The following is a 14,982-nucleotide window of genomic DNA, read 5'->3' on the forward strand; positions in this document are numbered from 1 at the left end:
GGAAGTCACATGATGAAACCTCCAGGGATAATTCATGCAGAGTTGGTAGCCTTCTCTGATAATGTAGCATGCAACAAAACAGAGTTAGCTGATCTAAGTGGAATGTGTCTCCAGGTTTAAAGTAGGATTAACCATCAAGGGGAAGCTACATGGTGCAGTGGTAGCCTTGAAGTCAAATGCTTCATGTTCAGGTTTCAATCCAGGGCTTGATGACCAGGGAAAATCACAGCATAGCCAAGCATCAACTTGTAAATCTTTCTATCATGGGCAGTCAGAGTGGGAGAGATTCCTGTTCAGTGTAGGATTGAAAAAAAAGGAAGCTCTATCATCACTATCCATAGCTCCAAGCTACAACACACTGTTGCCACAGAAATACAGATTCCCTGGATGGGTTGAATGACCAGTGTGGTTCAGATTAGACCATAAGACCATAAGACATAGGAGTGGAAGTGAGGCCATTCGGCCCATCCAGTCCACTCCGCCATTCAATCATGGCTGATGCGCATTTCAGCTCCACTTACCAGCGTTCTCCCCGTAGCCCTTAATTCCTCTAGACAACAAGAATCTATCAATCTCGGCCTTGAAGACATTTAGCGACCCGGCTTCCACTGCACTCCGTGGCAATGAATTCCACAGGCCCACCACTCTCTGGCTGAAGAAATGTCTCCGCATTTCTGTTCTGAAATGACCCCCTCTAATTCTAAGGCTGTGTCCACGGGTCCTAGTCTCCTCGTTTAACTGAAACAATTTCCTAGCATCCACCTTTTCCAAGCCAATTGGTGCCAATGGCATGGCATTCCATCCCCATTCCCTCCTGGGCAGATTTGGGAGCTGCCTCCTTGTCCCATCCATCATGGAGGTTGTGGCATTGCAGGTAGAAAGCTGAACAAGCAGGTCAGTCTCTCCTGTGCTGTGGCTGCTGCTGGAGGGACTGATCGAGTGAGGAATAACACTAGCACTTAGCTGCGCTCAGTCACCAGTAAAGATCCTGCTGACTTTCTGTATCAATTATGAGAAATAATCTCATCAGCAAGGTTTCAGAGGACAGCCAATAAACATTGTTTTAAAGCAGAAAATACTGAACAAGACCAACTCAATTCTTGATGAATTTTCACATAAATTGATAAGCTTCCTTTCAGCCACTAACAAACCCTTCTGTTTATTCCTGTCACTTTCTATTACCATTTCATATTTCCAGCATTCACTGCTTTTTCAGTCTGTGCTATTCTGTTTTTAAGGTTAAAATGAAGGGGTTAGCAGGGTAGGAGTGACCTTTCCCATTTGAATTCCTTAACAAGTCACTGGATGGGGAATGGTTATACTCAGATCTGACAAGGCAGGCACTTTGGAAAATGAAATGTGTTAGTCATCCGCAAAGGCCTAGTTTTAAAACTCACTCACCGTTATTGAATCCTCTTTAAGAAACCAGGCTTTACTGACCAGGTGTTAGCACTTTGGGAAGTGCTAAACAAGGAATGTTCGAGGGGTCTAAGTGATGTGAGCTATGGAGAGATTTGTCACAGAACTGAATGAGAAATCCACTGAGGCCGATCTTGAGCACTGTGCTTCCTTTTCTGTGTTTGACAAGTGATGCAATAAGTTTGCCACCAAGCAGTAGAAAGCTGCCAGTTAACGTGGGGGAGTTCGGGGGGGGGGTTATTGCTTGTTAAACACGTTGTTAATGGGTCCAAATTGTTTCACTGATACTCGGCTTCCTATCTTACCAAATGTGCCACACAAGTGAGACATCAAGAAAATCCAGGAAATCAGCGCAGGCACTAGGTGAATGCAGCTCGCTGCTTACTCCAAAGGACATCAGACACCAATATCTTGGGTACCAGCCACATGCACCCTACATCCAACATATTGGAATACAAGATGTGCCAGGCTTTACGAACTGTCTTGGCATGTCTCTGATTTGTTTTTTGTTCATTGATGGGATGAGGGTGTCACTGGCTAGGCCAGCATTTATCACCCATCCCTGATTGCTCAGATGACAGTTAAGAATCAACCATATTGCTGTGGGTCTGGAGTCACATGTAGGCCAGATCAGGTGAGGACAGCAGTTTCCTTTCCTAAAGGACATTAGTGAATCAGATGGGTTTTTCACCTGTGCACCACTCCGTCTATTCCCCCCCACTTCTAGGGCCCTTCCACAAGCAGGACACCAACTTTCCTGGGTCTTCCGAATCTGAAGGTATCCATGTGGGGGAGGTTTTTTTTTACTGACAGTGTTTGGCTGGGTGCACAATGGGCTCTTAATGATGGTGCAGATACAAGTAGTGCTGTTCTCTCGGTGGATATCAGTTGAGTGGTGAGCTGTTTCAGGAATGGTGTATGGTGAAACAGCGATTGAATCAGACATGAAGGAAGCCAGAGGGACAGGATTGGCTTTTAGAGAAGGTAAGTCATGGCAAGAAAACTCGTTAGGCTTCACGGCAGAAATCCATCCCAAAAACTCGACTCAGTGCAGGCTTAATCAAATCAACATAAGGTTCAACTTGTCGTCTCATGGGGAAATTCTGTACCACTTGTTTTTTATATTAGATTAAGTTAGGTTACTTACAGTGTGGAAACAGGCCCTTCGGCCCAAGAAGTCCACATTGACCCTCCGAAGAGCAACCCACCCAGACCCTTGATGTTATGGTTTGAACCGTCAGGCCCAGCGTTATTGGTGATCATTTTATTTTCCAATCTTCTCCCTTCTCTCCTCTTTTGATCTGACTCCACATGGTCCAGCACCTTTCTGACATCTTTCCCAGGCAGCTGTTGATCTTGTTATGGCAATACCCTCCTGAATGGCCTCCCACCTCACAACCACCTTCAACACGAGCCCATCTCTGTCTGAATTCATGCTCCATTATCCTCTGTGCTTGCTAATCTATATCGGCTCCCAAATCTGGCAACATCTCAATTTTAATAACCTCATCCCGGATTTCAAATCCCTGCATGGCCTCACAAGCCCCTCCTTACTTCAGTAACCTCCTCCAGTGACTACACTCCTTCCCCTCTCTCTCTAACCTCCTCCAGCTCCACAATTCCCCATGATCTCTGCACTACACAATTCTGGACTCTTGCTGACTTTCATCATTCCTGCATTGGCAGAGCTGCCTTCAGTTGCTACTTCCTTTTCACTCTAGTAAGGCCTAAAGCTCTGGAAATCCCTTTTCTTGGGCTCTCTCCTCCTTTAAGATTCTCTTTAAACTCGCCTGTTTGTCAAAAACCTTTGGCTATCTGTCCTCACATCTCCTGATGCAGCCTGGTGTTACATTTATATTTGATAACACAAGTGTAAAGACATTTTGCTGTGTCAAAGGTGCTATTACAAGAATGATTCCATGGATGAGCAGCTTCAGTTATGAAAGACAGATTGGAGAAATCAGGGCTGTTTTCTCGGAGCAGGGAAAGCTGAGATGAGATTTGATTAAGTATTTAGAAGCTCGAGGGGTCTGGAGAGAGTGAATAGAAAGAAACAATCCCAATTCATGAAAGGACTGAGAACAAGGGAGCACGAATTTAAAGTAATTTACAAAAGAAATAAAAATGATATGAGAGAAAGCAATTTTTTTCACAGCTAGTGGTTAGGGTCTAGGATGCACTGCCTAAAACTGTGATGGAGACAGGTTCAAACAGAACGTTCAAAGGGGAATTAGATGATTATTTGAAAATAAAGTATATGTAGGGTAACGGGGAGATGACAGTAAGTGAAATGCTCATTCCGAAGGTTGGTGCAGACGCAATGGGCTGAATGTTCTCCTTCTATAATGGAATAATACTGTGATTCTGTGCTTGTATGTGGCTTGCTCTAAAGCCTAGACAAGGAATATTATCTTTTGACTGTGGGAATACAAGAGCAGAGTTCAGTAAAGTTTCCATCAATGTCTGTTTTTGAACCTGTTCTATCAGGAGTGACGTGGAGTGTGATTGTCCTTCCAAAATGGTGCTGGATGTGTACTTGATCTAGAAAGAACTGCAGGGCTATGGCCATAGAGCAGGGGCATGGGAATAGTTAAACGATTGCTGTAAAGAGCCAGCAAATAGCATGATGGGCCAAAGGGCCTCCTTCTGTGCTCTATTATTCAATGATTCCACACCTCAGGAGCACAGAGAGCTGCCACTTCCTATCCCAGCAAGAATTAACACCTTTAGCAAAAGGAAAGGAGATTGGAAAATATCTTTTCACAACTTCATCTTCACACCTCTCATCTCAGCAACTGTTGTTCATGAAACTAATTACATTTACATTTCTCCATTAAAACATGAGAAAATATAGACATTGTTGAACTCAAGGCTCACCTTGTGTGTTCCTCCTCATAACTATTCAAAACTAGGGAGGAAAATAGGAACTATAGAGCAGGAATCTTGCTAAAATACTGAATTAGAGAACACAGCAAAATACACCCTTTGGTTCATCTCCTCTCTCCTGCAGATTTTGAAAACTGAAGCTCTCGTCGCCATTCCTTGATTTGCTTCCTGCCTTTTCCGGATGTTCTCACCAAACTTGCTGATGCCTGTTGTATGGACTTTGGCCTTTTGCATGATTTTGTTGCAAAAACAAAACAGCTGCCTCAGGGAGTGATGACCATGTGAAGCCCATCACAGATTCCCAACAAACTGGTTCCTATCCACAGCCACATTCTGTGGTAATGCCCAGCAGGAGAAAGTTTACTCAGATCTACATAGGATATATGGCACAGAAACAGGCCATTCAGCCCTCACAGTCCATGTGAGCATTTGTGTTTTACTCAGTGATCCTCCCATCTAAATCTAGCATTGTGACCCTCTATTCATTCTCCTTTATACAGTTTGCAGCTTCTTCTTAGATGCATCCACAGTATTTACTTCAACCACTCCCAGCGCTGACACATTCCACATTTTCACTGCTCTTTGGGTAAAGAAATTTCTCCTGAATTCTTTATTGGATTTACCTTATATTGGTGATCTCTTGTAAAGCTCTTCCCCACAAGAGGAAATATTCTCTCTGTGTTCACTCTATTGAAACCTTTTATAATTTTAAAGGCCTCCATTAGATCACCCCTTAGGTTCTTCAAGAGAGGAGGGGACCTGCCAGCCAATCCTTTGTGGATATGTACATCCTGGTATAATCCTCAGAAATCTTCTCTGCATGTGCTCTAATGCCTCGACATCCTTTCTCATTATATGCCAATTAAAATTGCATGCTGTACTCTATATATGCTTTAAACAAGATTCAATACAGGTCTAATGTAACATTCCTACTGATCAATTCTATCCCAGTAGAATTAAAAGAGTGCTTGGTTTACTGTTTTTACTGCCATACTAACTCAACATTTAGCGAATGGTCTAATTGAACGGTTGTGATATAAATACAAAATTTTACATTGTGACAATGCTAGTCCTTGGTACTCTTTCTAATTCTTGTATATGTCTTTTATTTAATTTCTAGGCTTTTTTTAACCTCGTGTAGAAGATGGGATCTTTTTGAACTTACTAGCAGTCAAAAACACAACATGGAAAGGAATGCTTTTTTATATATATATAATACACTATATATGCACTCATACATATTTCATGTACACTGTTTATATAATATATTGTATCTGCATATGTCAAGTCATCATGACACAGAATTAGTTGCTAGCTGTATATGGACCAATTTTCCTGTTGTTTGTGCTATTCACCAAATTTAACATAAAAACAAACACAGCTGTGAATCCAGAAACTGGATCAGTCACAATAGTTTTATTTCATTGAGTGGAAGGCAATGTCAAAGTTCTTGATAGCCAGCAGAAGATGTACTCACTCTTTTACGAAGTTATTCAGCTGCATCCTGACTGACCTTTGAGCCTGATCGGAGAGAATCTGTAATGAGGAAAGGGACAATCATTACCATCTGGGTTTTTCTGTAAGCAACAGCATCATCTTCTTTAATAACGAGGACCACCTAGAGACAAATTTAAATACAAAAGGTGTTTCTGTGACCTATTACTCTTGCAGCTCACAAAGCTCAGGAAGTAATGATCCAACTGTACTCGTCATCTCCTGAGTGACAGTTCTCACTTGTGTGGACCAACTTCTTGAGAATAGCTCAAAGTATCATTCCCCACTGCCTGCCTGTCATCTCCTAGTGGGAATGAGAGAGTCACTCCCCACTGCCTACCCATCACCTCCTACTGGGAATGAGAGAGTCTCACTCCCTACTGCCTACCCATCATCTCCTAGTGGGAATGAGAGAGTCACTCCCCACTGCCTACCAGTCACCTCCTACTGGGAATGAGAGAGTCACTCCCCACTGCCTACCCTCTATCTCCTAGTGGGAATGAGAGAGTCTGACTCCCTACTGCCTACCCGCCATCTCCTAGTGGGAATGAGAGAGTCACTCCCCATTGCCTACCCACCTTCTCCTAGTGGGAATGAGAGAGTCACTCCCCATTGCCTACCCGCCTTCTCCTAGTGGGAATGAGAGAGTCACTCCCCACTGCCTCCCTGTCATCTCCGAGTTGGAATGAGAGAGTCACTCCCCACTGCCTCCCTGTCATCTCCGAGTGGGAATGAGAGAGTCACTCCCCACTGCCTACCCGTCATCTCCTAGTGGGAATGAGAGAGTCACTCCCCACTGCCTACCCGCCATCTCCTAGTGGGAATGAGAGAGTCCCTCCCCACTGCCTACCCGCCATCTCCTAGTGGGAATGAGAGAGTCACTCCCCACTGCCTCCCTGTCATCTCCTAGTGGGAATGAGCGAGTCCCTCCCCACTGCCTACCCGTCATCTCCTAGTGGGAATGAGAGAGTCACTCCCCACTGCCTACCCGTCACCTCCTACTCGGAATGAGAGAGTCTCACTCCCCACTGCCTACCCATCACCTCCTACTGGGAATGAGAGCCTCACTCCCCACTGCCTACCCATCATCTCCTAGTGAGAATGAGAGAGTCACTCCCCACTGCCTCCCTGTCATCTCCGAGTGGGAATGAGAGAGTCACTCCCCACTGCCTCCCTGTCATCTCCGAGTGGGAATGAGAGAGTCACTCCCCACTGCCTACCCGTCATCTCCTAGTGGGAATGAGAGAGTCACTCCCCACTGCCTACCCGCCATCTCCTAGTGGGAATGAGAGAGTCCCTCCCCACTGCCTACCCGCCATCTCCTAGTGGGAATGAGAGAGTCACTCCCCACTGCCTCCCTGTCATCTCCTAGTGGGAATGAGCGAGTCCCTCCCCACTGCCTACCCGTCATCTCCTAGTGGGAATGAGAGAGTCACTCCCCACTGCCTACCCGTCACCTCCTACTCGGAATGAGAGAGTCTCACTCCCCACTGCCTACCCATCACCTCCTACTGGGAATGAGAGCCTCACTCCCCACTGCCTACCCATCATCTCCTAGTGAGAATGAGAGAGTCACTCCCCACTGCCTCCCTGTCATCTCCGAGTGGGAATGAGAGAGTCACTCCCCACTGCCTACCCGCCATCTCCTAGTGGGAATGAGAGAGTCCCTCCCCACTGCCTACCCGCCATCTCCTAGTGGGAATGAGAGAGTCACTCCCCACTGCCTACCCGCCATCTCCTGGTGGGAATGACAGAGTCACTCCCCACTGCCTACCCGTCACCTCCTACTCGGAATGAGAGAGTCTCACTCCCCACTGCCTACCCATCACCTCCTACTGGGAATGAGAGCCTCACTCCCCACTGCCTACCCATCATCTCCTAGTGAGAATGAGAGAGTCACTCCCCACTGCCTACCCGTCACCTCCTACTGGGAATGAGAGATTCACTCCCCAATGCTTGCCCATCATCTCCTAGTAGGAATGAGAGAGTCACTCCCCACTGCCTACCTGTCATCTCTTAGTGGGAATGAGAGAGTCACTCCCCACTGCCTACCTGTCATCTCCTAATGGGGATGAGAGAGTCACTCCCCACTGCCTACCCGTCACCTCCTACTCGGAATGAGAGAGTCTCACTCCCCACTGCCTACCCATCATCTCCTAGTGAGAATGAGAGAGTCACTCCCCACTGCCTACCCGTCATCTCCGAGTGGGAATGAGAGATTCACTCCCCAATGCTTGTCCATCATCTCCTAGTAGGAATGAGAGAGTCACTCCCCACTGCCTACCTGTCATCTCTTTGTGGGAATGAGAGAGTCACTCCCCACTGCCTACCCGTCACCTCCTACTGGGAATGAGAGATTCACTCCCCAATGCTTGTCCATCATCTCCTAGTGGGAATGAGAGAGTCTGACTCCCTACTGCCTACCCGCCATCTCCTAGTGGGAATGAGAGATTCACTCCCCATTGCCTACCCACCTTCTCCTAGTGGGAATGAGAGAGTCACTCCCCATTGCCTACCCGCCTTCTCCTAGTGGGAATGAGAGAGTCACTCCCCACTGCCTCCCTGTCATCTCCGAGTGGGAATGAGAGAGTCACTCCCCACTGCCTACCTGTCATCTCCTAGTGGGAATGAGAGAGTCACTCCCCACTGCCTACCCGCCATCTCCTAGTGGGAATGAGAGAGTCCCTCCCCACTGCCTACCCGCCATCTCCTAGTGGGAATGAGAGAGTGTTGGGAGCTCAGTGTGTCACTCCTCACTGCCTGCCCATCATCTCAAGGTGGGAGCTCAGAGTGTTAACCCTCACATATGTCAATGTCTAAGACGAAATATTTTACTAAGCTTATTAATGTATTGCTGAGGTACTACACTCTCATGAATCTTTTAGTTTGTGTATAAAAACTCCTTCCTCTGGATGGAAATATTTCTATCCTTTAGTATCAACTCAGATTGAAAACTAATCTTCTGTATTGTATGTTTGCCTTCCAATGGAGAAGTGCCTATCCCAGCCTGCTTTGCTTGGTGAAATATGCTCTGTCTCCTCTACAGGAGGCAGGTGCTCCTGCATATTTGAGGTGTATGGGCCAAGGGGGACAAGAGAAGTGTTTCTTGTTACAGAATTATACCATTATTCCTGAATTCTGACCGATACTAGTAACATTTAGCTTCCCGTTATTTATGCAATCGCTGTCATTTTCCTCCACCAAGCTTAAGAGTTTGACTTTTCACACTCCTTGACCATCCTGATCAAATGTCAAATGATGAAGCTTCAAAAATGTGTTTATCTTGCACTGGCAACCTAAAGACTTTTGCATCTCATCTCCCCCTGCAAGACAAGCCATGGTTCAGATGGTGATCCATTTGGAGTCAGTTTTTCACAGTCATATTTCAACTACAGGAATAGCACATGAAGGGATAATGCTCAGACTCTCATATGCTGTCCAGATGGAAAAAATATGTTGTTACCTCATTAGTTAGGGGAAAGTTTAAGGCAAAGAATTCTGTTTGTACACTTCTGAAAAAGGCTGTGAATTAGGAAAACAACAAAACAAACAACTAATACTTATATCCATCGGGATTGTGGCTTGAAGTATTATTTATTGTGAGAATGAAAATGACTGAAGCACATGCATCAACACATAAGACCAGACTGATCCTGCCAGATATATAATAAATATTTGGCAGTACAGTAACCATGTGATATTATATCTGAGCCAAGTTGATGATAAATGAATTCCACTACCGCTTCCTCTCCAGACTGTTAGTCAGCAACTCTAGTGCCTGTGACATTAATAGCATCACAGCAGATATAATCAATTAGTGGAAACTTGATTTTGCCCACTCCCCTCTGCTTCCCTCCACCCCTGAAAAGACTGATTTACACTTGGTACACAGGCACTAGCCACTGTCCAATCCCTCATCAAACTGGCCATTCTTACTGTGGATCCTCAGCAGAGTATGTTGGCAGGCCATTCTCCCAAGGGGTGGAGGAGGGGAGAAGAGGGAAATTCACAGCTGTCTTTTTCTATCCTCACCAACGCCTCTGTGTGCAGAAGTCATTCAATGGTGCCCTGGACTGAGAACTATTTTACTTCAGCCCGGCCGGAGACTAGCTGGAATGTTCCTATTGCCACCCTGGACAAGCTTAACTAACTCAGCAAAGACTTTAGATTAAGCTTAAAGCCTTACTGATTTATGTACTGTAAAGCACTGACAGTGAATTTCTGTCATGAACCAGATGTCTGTTCTTTACACAATTTCTGTACTTTAACCATTTATCATATCTGTTCTGTTACCAGTTAGTTACATCTGTTACATTCTGCAATGGTTCTGACCATGGGGCACCACAAAGCATGAAGGGTGCTTAATGTTACTATATTAGATCACTTAGAGTCATAGAGTCATAGAGATGTACAGCATGGAAACACACCCTTCGGTCCAACCCGTCCATACCGACCAGATATCCCAACTCAATCTAGTCCCACCTGCCAGCACCTGGCCCATATCCCTCCAAACCCTTCCTATTCATATACCCATACAAATGCCTCTTAAATGTTGCAATTGTACCAGCCTCTACCACATCCTCTGGCAGCTCATTCCATACACGTACCACCCTCTGTGTAAAAAAATTGCCCCTTAGGTCTCTTTTATATCTTTCCCCTCTCTCCCTAAACCAATGCCCTCTAATTCTGGACTCCCCCACCCCAGGGAAAAGACTTTGCCTATTTATCCTATCCATGCCCCTCATAATTTTGTAAACCTCTATAAGGTCACCCCTCAGCCTCCAACGCTCCAGGGAAAACAGCCTCAGCCTGTTCAGCCTCTCCCTATAGCTCAGATCCTCTAACCCTGGCAACATCCTTGTGAATCTTTTCTGAACCCTTTCAAGTTTCACAACATCTTTCCGATAGGAAGGAGACCAGAATTGCACGCAATATTCCAACAGTAGCCGAACCAATGTCCTGTACAGCCGCAACATGACCTCCCAACTCCTGTACTCAATACTCTGACCAATAAAGGAAAGCATACCAAACACCTTATTCACTATCCTATCTACCTGCAACTCCCCTTTCAAGGAGCTATGAACCTGCACTCCAAGGTCTCTTTGTTCAGCAACACTCCCTAGAACCTTACCATTAAGTCCTGCTAAGATTTGCTTTCCCAAAATGCAGCACATCAAATTTATCTGAATTAAACTCCATCTGCCACTTCTCAGCCCATTGGCCCATCTGGTCCAGATCCTGTTGTAATCTGAGGTAACCCTCTTCGCTGTCCACTACACCTCCAATTTTGGTGTCATCTGCAAACTTACTAACTGTACCTCTTATGCTCGCATCCAAATCATTTATGTAAATGACAAAAGTAGAGGGCCCAGCACCGATCCTTGTGGCACTCCACTGGTCACAGGCCTCCAGTCTAAAAAACAACTCTCCACTGCCACCCTCTGTCTTCTACCTTTGAGCCAGTTCTGTATCTAAATGGCTAGTTCTCCTTGTATTCCATGAGATCTAACCTTGCTAATCAGTCTCCCATGGGGAACCTTGTCAAACGCCTTATTGAAGTCCATATAGATCACATCTACTGCTCTGCCCTCATCAATCTTCTTTGTTACTTCTTCAAAAAACTCAATCAAATTTGTGAGACATGATTTCCCACGCACAAAGCCATGTTGACTATCCCTAATCAGTCCTTGCCTTTCCAAATACAAGTACATCCTGTCCCTCAGGATTCCCTCCAACAACTTTCCCACCACCGAGGTCAGGCTCACTGGTCTACAGTTCCCTGGCTTGTCTTTACCGCCCTTCTTAAACAGTGGCAACCTCCAGTCTTCCGGCACCTCACCTGTGACTATCGATGATACAAATATCTCAACAAGAGGCCCAATGACTTCTCTAGCTTCCCTCAGAGTTCTCGGGTACACCTGATCAGGTCCTGGGGATTTATCCACCTTTAACCGTTTCAAGACATCCAGCACTTCCTCCTCTGTAATCTGGACATTTTGCAAGATGTCACCATCCATTTCCCTACAGTCTATATCTTCCATATCCTTTTCCACAGTAAATACTGATGCAAAATATTCATTTAGTATCTCCCCCATTTCCTGTGGCTTCACACAAAGGCTACTTTACTGATCTTTGAGGGGCTATATTCTCTCCCTAGTTACCCTTTTGTCCTTAATATATTTGTAAAAACCCTTTGGATTCTCCTTAATTCCATTTGCCAAAGCTATTTCATGTCCCCACTTTGCCCTCCTGATTTCCCTCTTAAGTATACTCCTACTTTCTTTATACTCTTCTAAGGATCCACTCGATCTATCCTGTCTATACCTGACATATGCTTCCTTCTTTTTCTTAACCAAACCTTCAATTTCTTTAGTCATCCAGCATTCCCTATACCTACCAGCCTTCCCTTTCACCCTGACAGGAATATACTTTCTCTGGATTCTTGTTATCTCATTTCTGAAGGCTTCCCATTTTCCAGCCGTCCCTTTACCTGCGAACATCTGCCTCCAATCAGCTTTCAAAAATTCTTGCCTAATACCGTCAAAATTGGCCTTTTTTCAATTTAGAACTTCAACTTTTAGATCTGGTCTATCCTTTTCCATCACTATTTTAAAACAAATAGAATTATGGTCGCTGGCCCCAAACTGCTCCCCCCCCCCCACTGACATCTCAGTCACCTGCCCTGCCTTATTTCCCAAGAGTAGGTCAAGTTTTGCACCTTCTCTAGTAGGTACATCCACATACTGAATCAGAAATTTGTCTTGTACACACTTAAGAAATTCCTCTCCATCTAAACCTTTAACACTATGGCAGTCCCAGTCGATGTTTGGAAACTTAAAATCCTCTACCATAACTATCGTATTATTCTTACAGATAGCTGAGATCTCCTTAAAAGTTTCTCAATTTCTCTGACTATTGGGGTGTCTATAATACAATCCCAATAATGTGATCATCCCTTTCTTATTTCTCAGTTCCACCCAAATAATTTCCCTGGATGTATTTCCAGGAATATCTTCCCTTTAGCACAGCTATAATGCTATCCCTTATCAAAAATGCCACTCCCCCTCCTCTCCTGCCTCCCTTTCCATCCTTCCTATAGCATTTGTATCCTGGAACATTAAGCTGCCAATCCTGCCCATCCCTGAGCCATGTTTCTGTAATTGCTATGATATCCCAATCCCATGTTTCTAACCATGCTCTGAGTTCATCTGCCTTCCCTGTTAGGCCCCTTGCATTGAAATAAATGCAATTTAATTTATTAGTCCTACCTTGTCCCTGCCTGCCCCGACTGTTTGACTCACTTCTGTTCTCAGCTGTACCCACTTCAGACTGATCTCTTTCCTCACTATCTCCCTGGGTCCCACCCCCACCCCACCTTATTAGTTTAAATCTTCCCAAGCAGTTCTAGCAAATTTCCCTGCCAGTATATTAGTCCCTTTCCAATTTAGGTGCAATCTGCCCTTCTTGTACAGGTCACTTCTACCCCAAAAGGGATTCCAATGATCCAAAAATGTGAATCCTTCTCCCATACACCAGCTCCTCAGCCATGCATTCATCTGCTCTATCCTCCTATTCCTGCCCTCACTAGCTCGTAGCACTGGGAGTAATCCATATATTACTACCCTTGAGGACCTCCTTTTTAAATTTCTGCCTAACTCTCTGTAATCTCCCTTCAGAATCTCAACCTTTTCCCTTCCAGTGTCGTTGGTTCCAATGTGGACAATGACCTCCTGTGGGCCCCTCTCCCCCGTGAGAACATTCTGCACCCTCTCTGAGACATCCTTGATCCTGGCACCAGGGAAACAACACATCATTCTGCTTTTTCTCTGCTGGCCACAGAAACGTCTGTCTGTACCTAGGACTACAGAATCCCCGAACACTTCATAAAGATTTTCACCTCAATGATATATTTAACAGGTTGCAAGTCAACTGGACCAAAACAAATAATTTACTTGCTAAGTGTCTTTGAGCGTTGTTGGAAACACCTCCTTAAAATAAAAATCAAAGGAAGATAAATGCCAGTAACAGGTGTGGCATTTCACTAACACCAATAACTCCGCTGACATCCAGGTTAGTGAAAGGAATAACGAGTATGGCACAGTGCAGCTGATGAAGTTTAGCATAACATGCATGTTTAACATTCCCATCTGTACTCAGTTAGACATAATGAGGTGTAAGTCCTGCCATTTAAGAAGAGGTCATGGGAGAGAGCCTGCGGGGTGAGGGGACTGCAATCAGTGTGTAACTTGGACTTGGGGGAATGTCCCACTGACTGTTGCCAGCCTAGAGCTGTATCCAGTTCGAGGCTGGAGCCGACAGGGGAACCTTGGGCTACTGCAGATTCCTAAAGCTATCAACGTCAGCTGAGCAAGTACATGGCTTGCATTCTGCAGCTCACAACATTCCCCTGTGTGCGTAACTCAGTGACAAGTGACTCACCTCATGACCCCACCATCGACAGCATTCTCATTGAATACCTACTTGGTTGAGTGGGCCCCAGCTATCAAGCTTGACATCACTCAGAGCAAACCAACCTGATTCATTGTCATCACTGCCATTTGACTCTACATCCATCCCCTCCACCCTCAGCTACTGGCTGTAGTTTGTATGATCGACTGACTGCCCTATAACAAGTTCCCAATGTCACACCACTGCCACTGAGGACGAGAGACTTTCAGAACAAGCCATCTCCAGATTTCATACCATTCTGATCTTCACACATTCTTTTTTCACACCCAATAGAAGTTCCTAGCATCACAACCAAAGGCATCAGCCACATCTCTAGGACAACTTGTTTGAAACTCCTATGAATTGAGACAGATTGGGCTAATACTGAGCAGTGCAATTCACAATAAGCAGCACTCTGGCCTGATGGAGACACCTGGTGTCAGCATTTCTGTGTCTCTCTCACTGCAACGTGGCCTGAGGCCTCGATGCTCTTTTGGAGGGATAACTGAGAAATCCTGTGCCTCCTGGATCAAACGGATTACACTGATTGAGTGCCTTCATTCCATATCATTGAGAGAGTCAACAGGGAGCTGGGAGAAAGGGATGGCAACTGGACGAATAAAGCATACTGGACACAAGGTCCTGATGCATGCCTTCATATCCCACTTCAGCTGCTGGCAGAATGTTAATTCTGTTAATTAATTAATTGAAGAGCTTGTTTCATTCATATGATAA

General features: G+C 45.2%; 1 protein-coding gene across 1 annotated transcript in view; it reads right to left on the reverse strand.

Annotated features, from left to right (window-relative positions):
- Window positions 1-14,982, reverse strand: part of acap3a (ArfGAP with coiled-coil, ankyrin repeat and PH domains 3a) — a 328,671-nt gene that overhangs the window by 108,251 nt on the left and 205,438 nt on the right. The window contains exon 5 of the mRNA XM_087980463.1: window positions 5,783-5,841. Within this exon, the coding sequence (XP_087836589.1) occupies window positions 5,783-5,841 (59 nt within the window). The remainder of the gene's footprint in view (window positions 1-5,782; window positions 5,842-14,982) is intronic.

This window comes from Chiloscyllium plagiosum, unplaced genomic scaffold (genome assembly GCF_037043375.1).
Source record: "Chiloscyllium plagiosum isolate Xiang-an unplaced genomic scaffold, Cpla_swu_hap1 HiC_scaffold_37, whole genome shotgun sequence".
Classification (NCBI taxonomy): Eukaryota; Metazoa; Chordata; class Chondrichthyes; order Orectolobiformes; family Hemiscylliidae; genus Chiloscyllium; species Chiloscyllium plagiosum.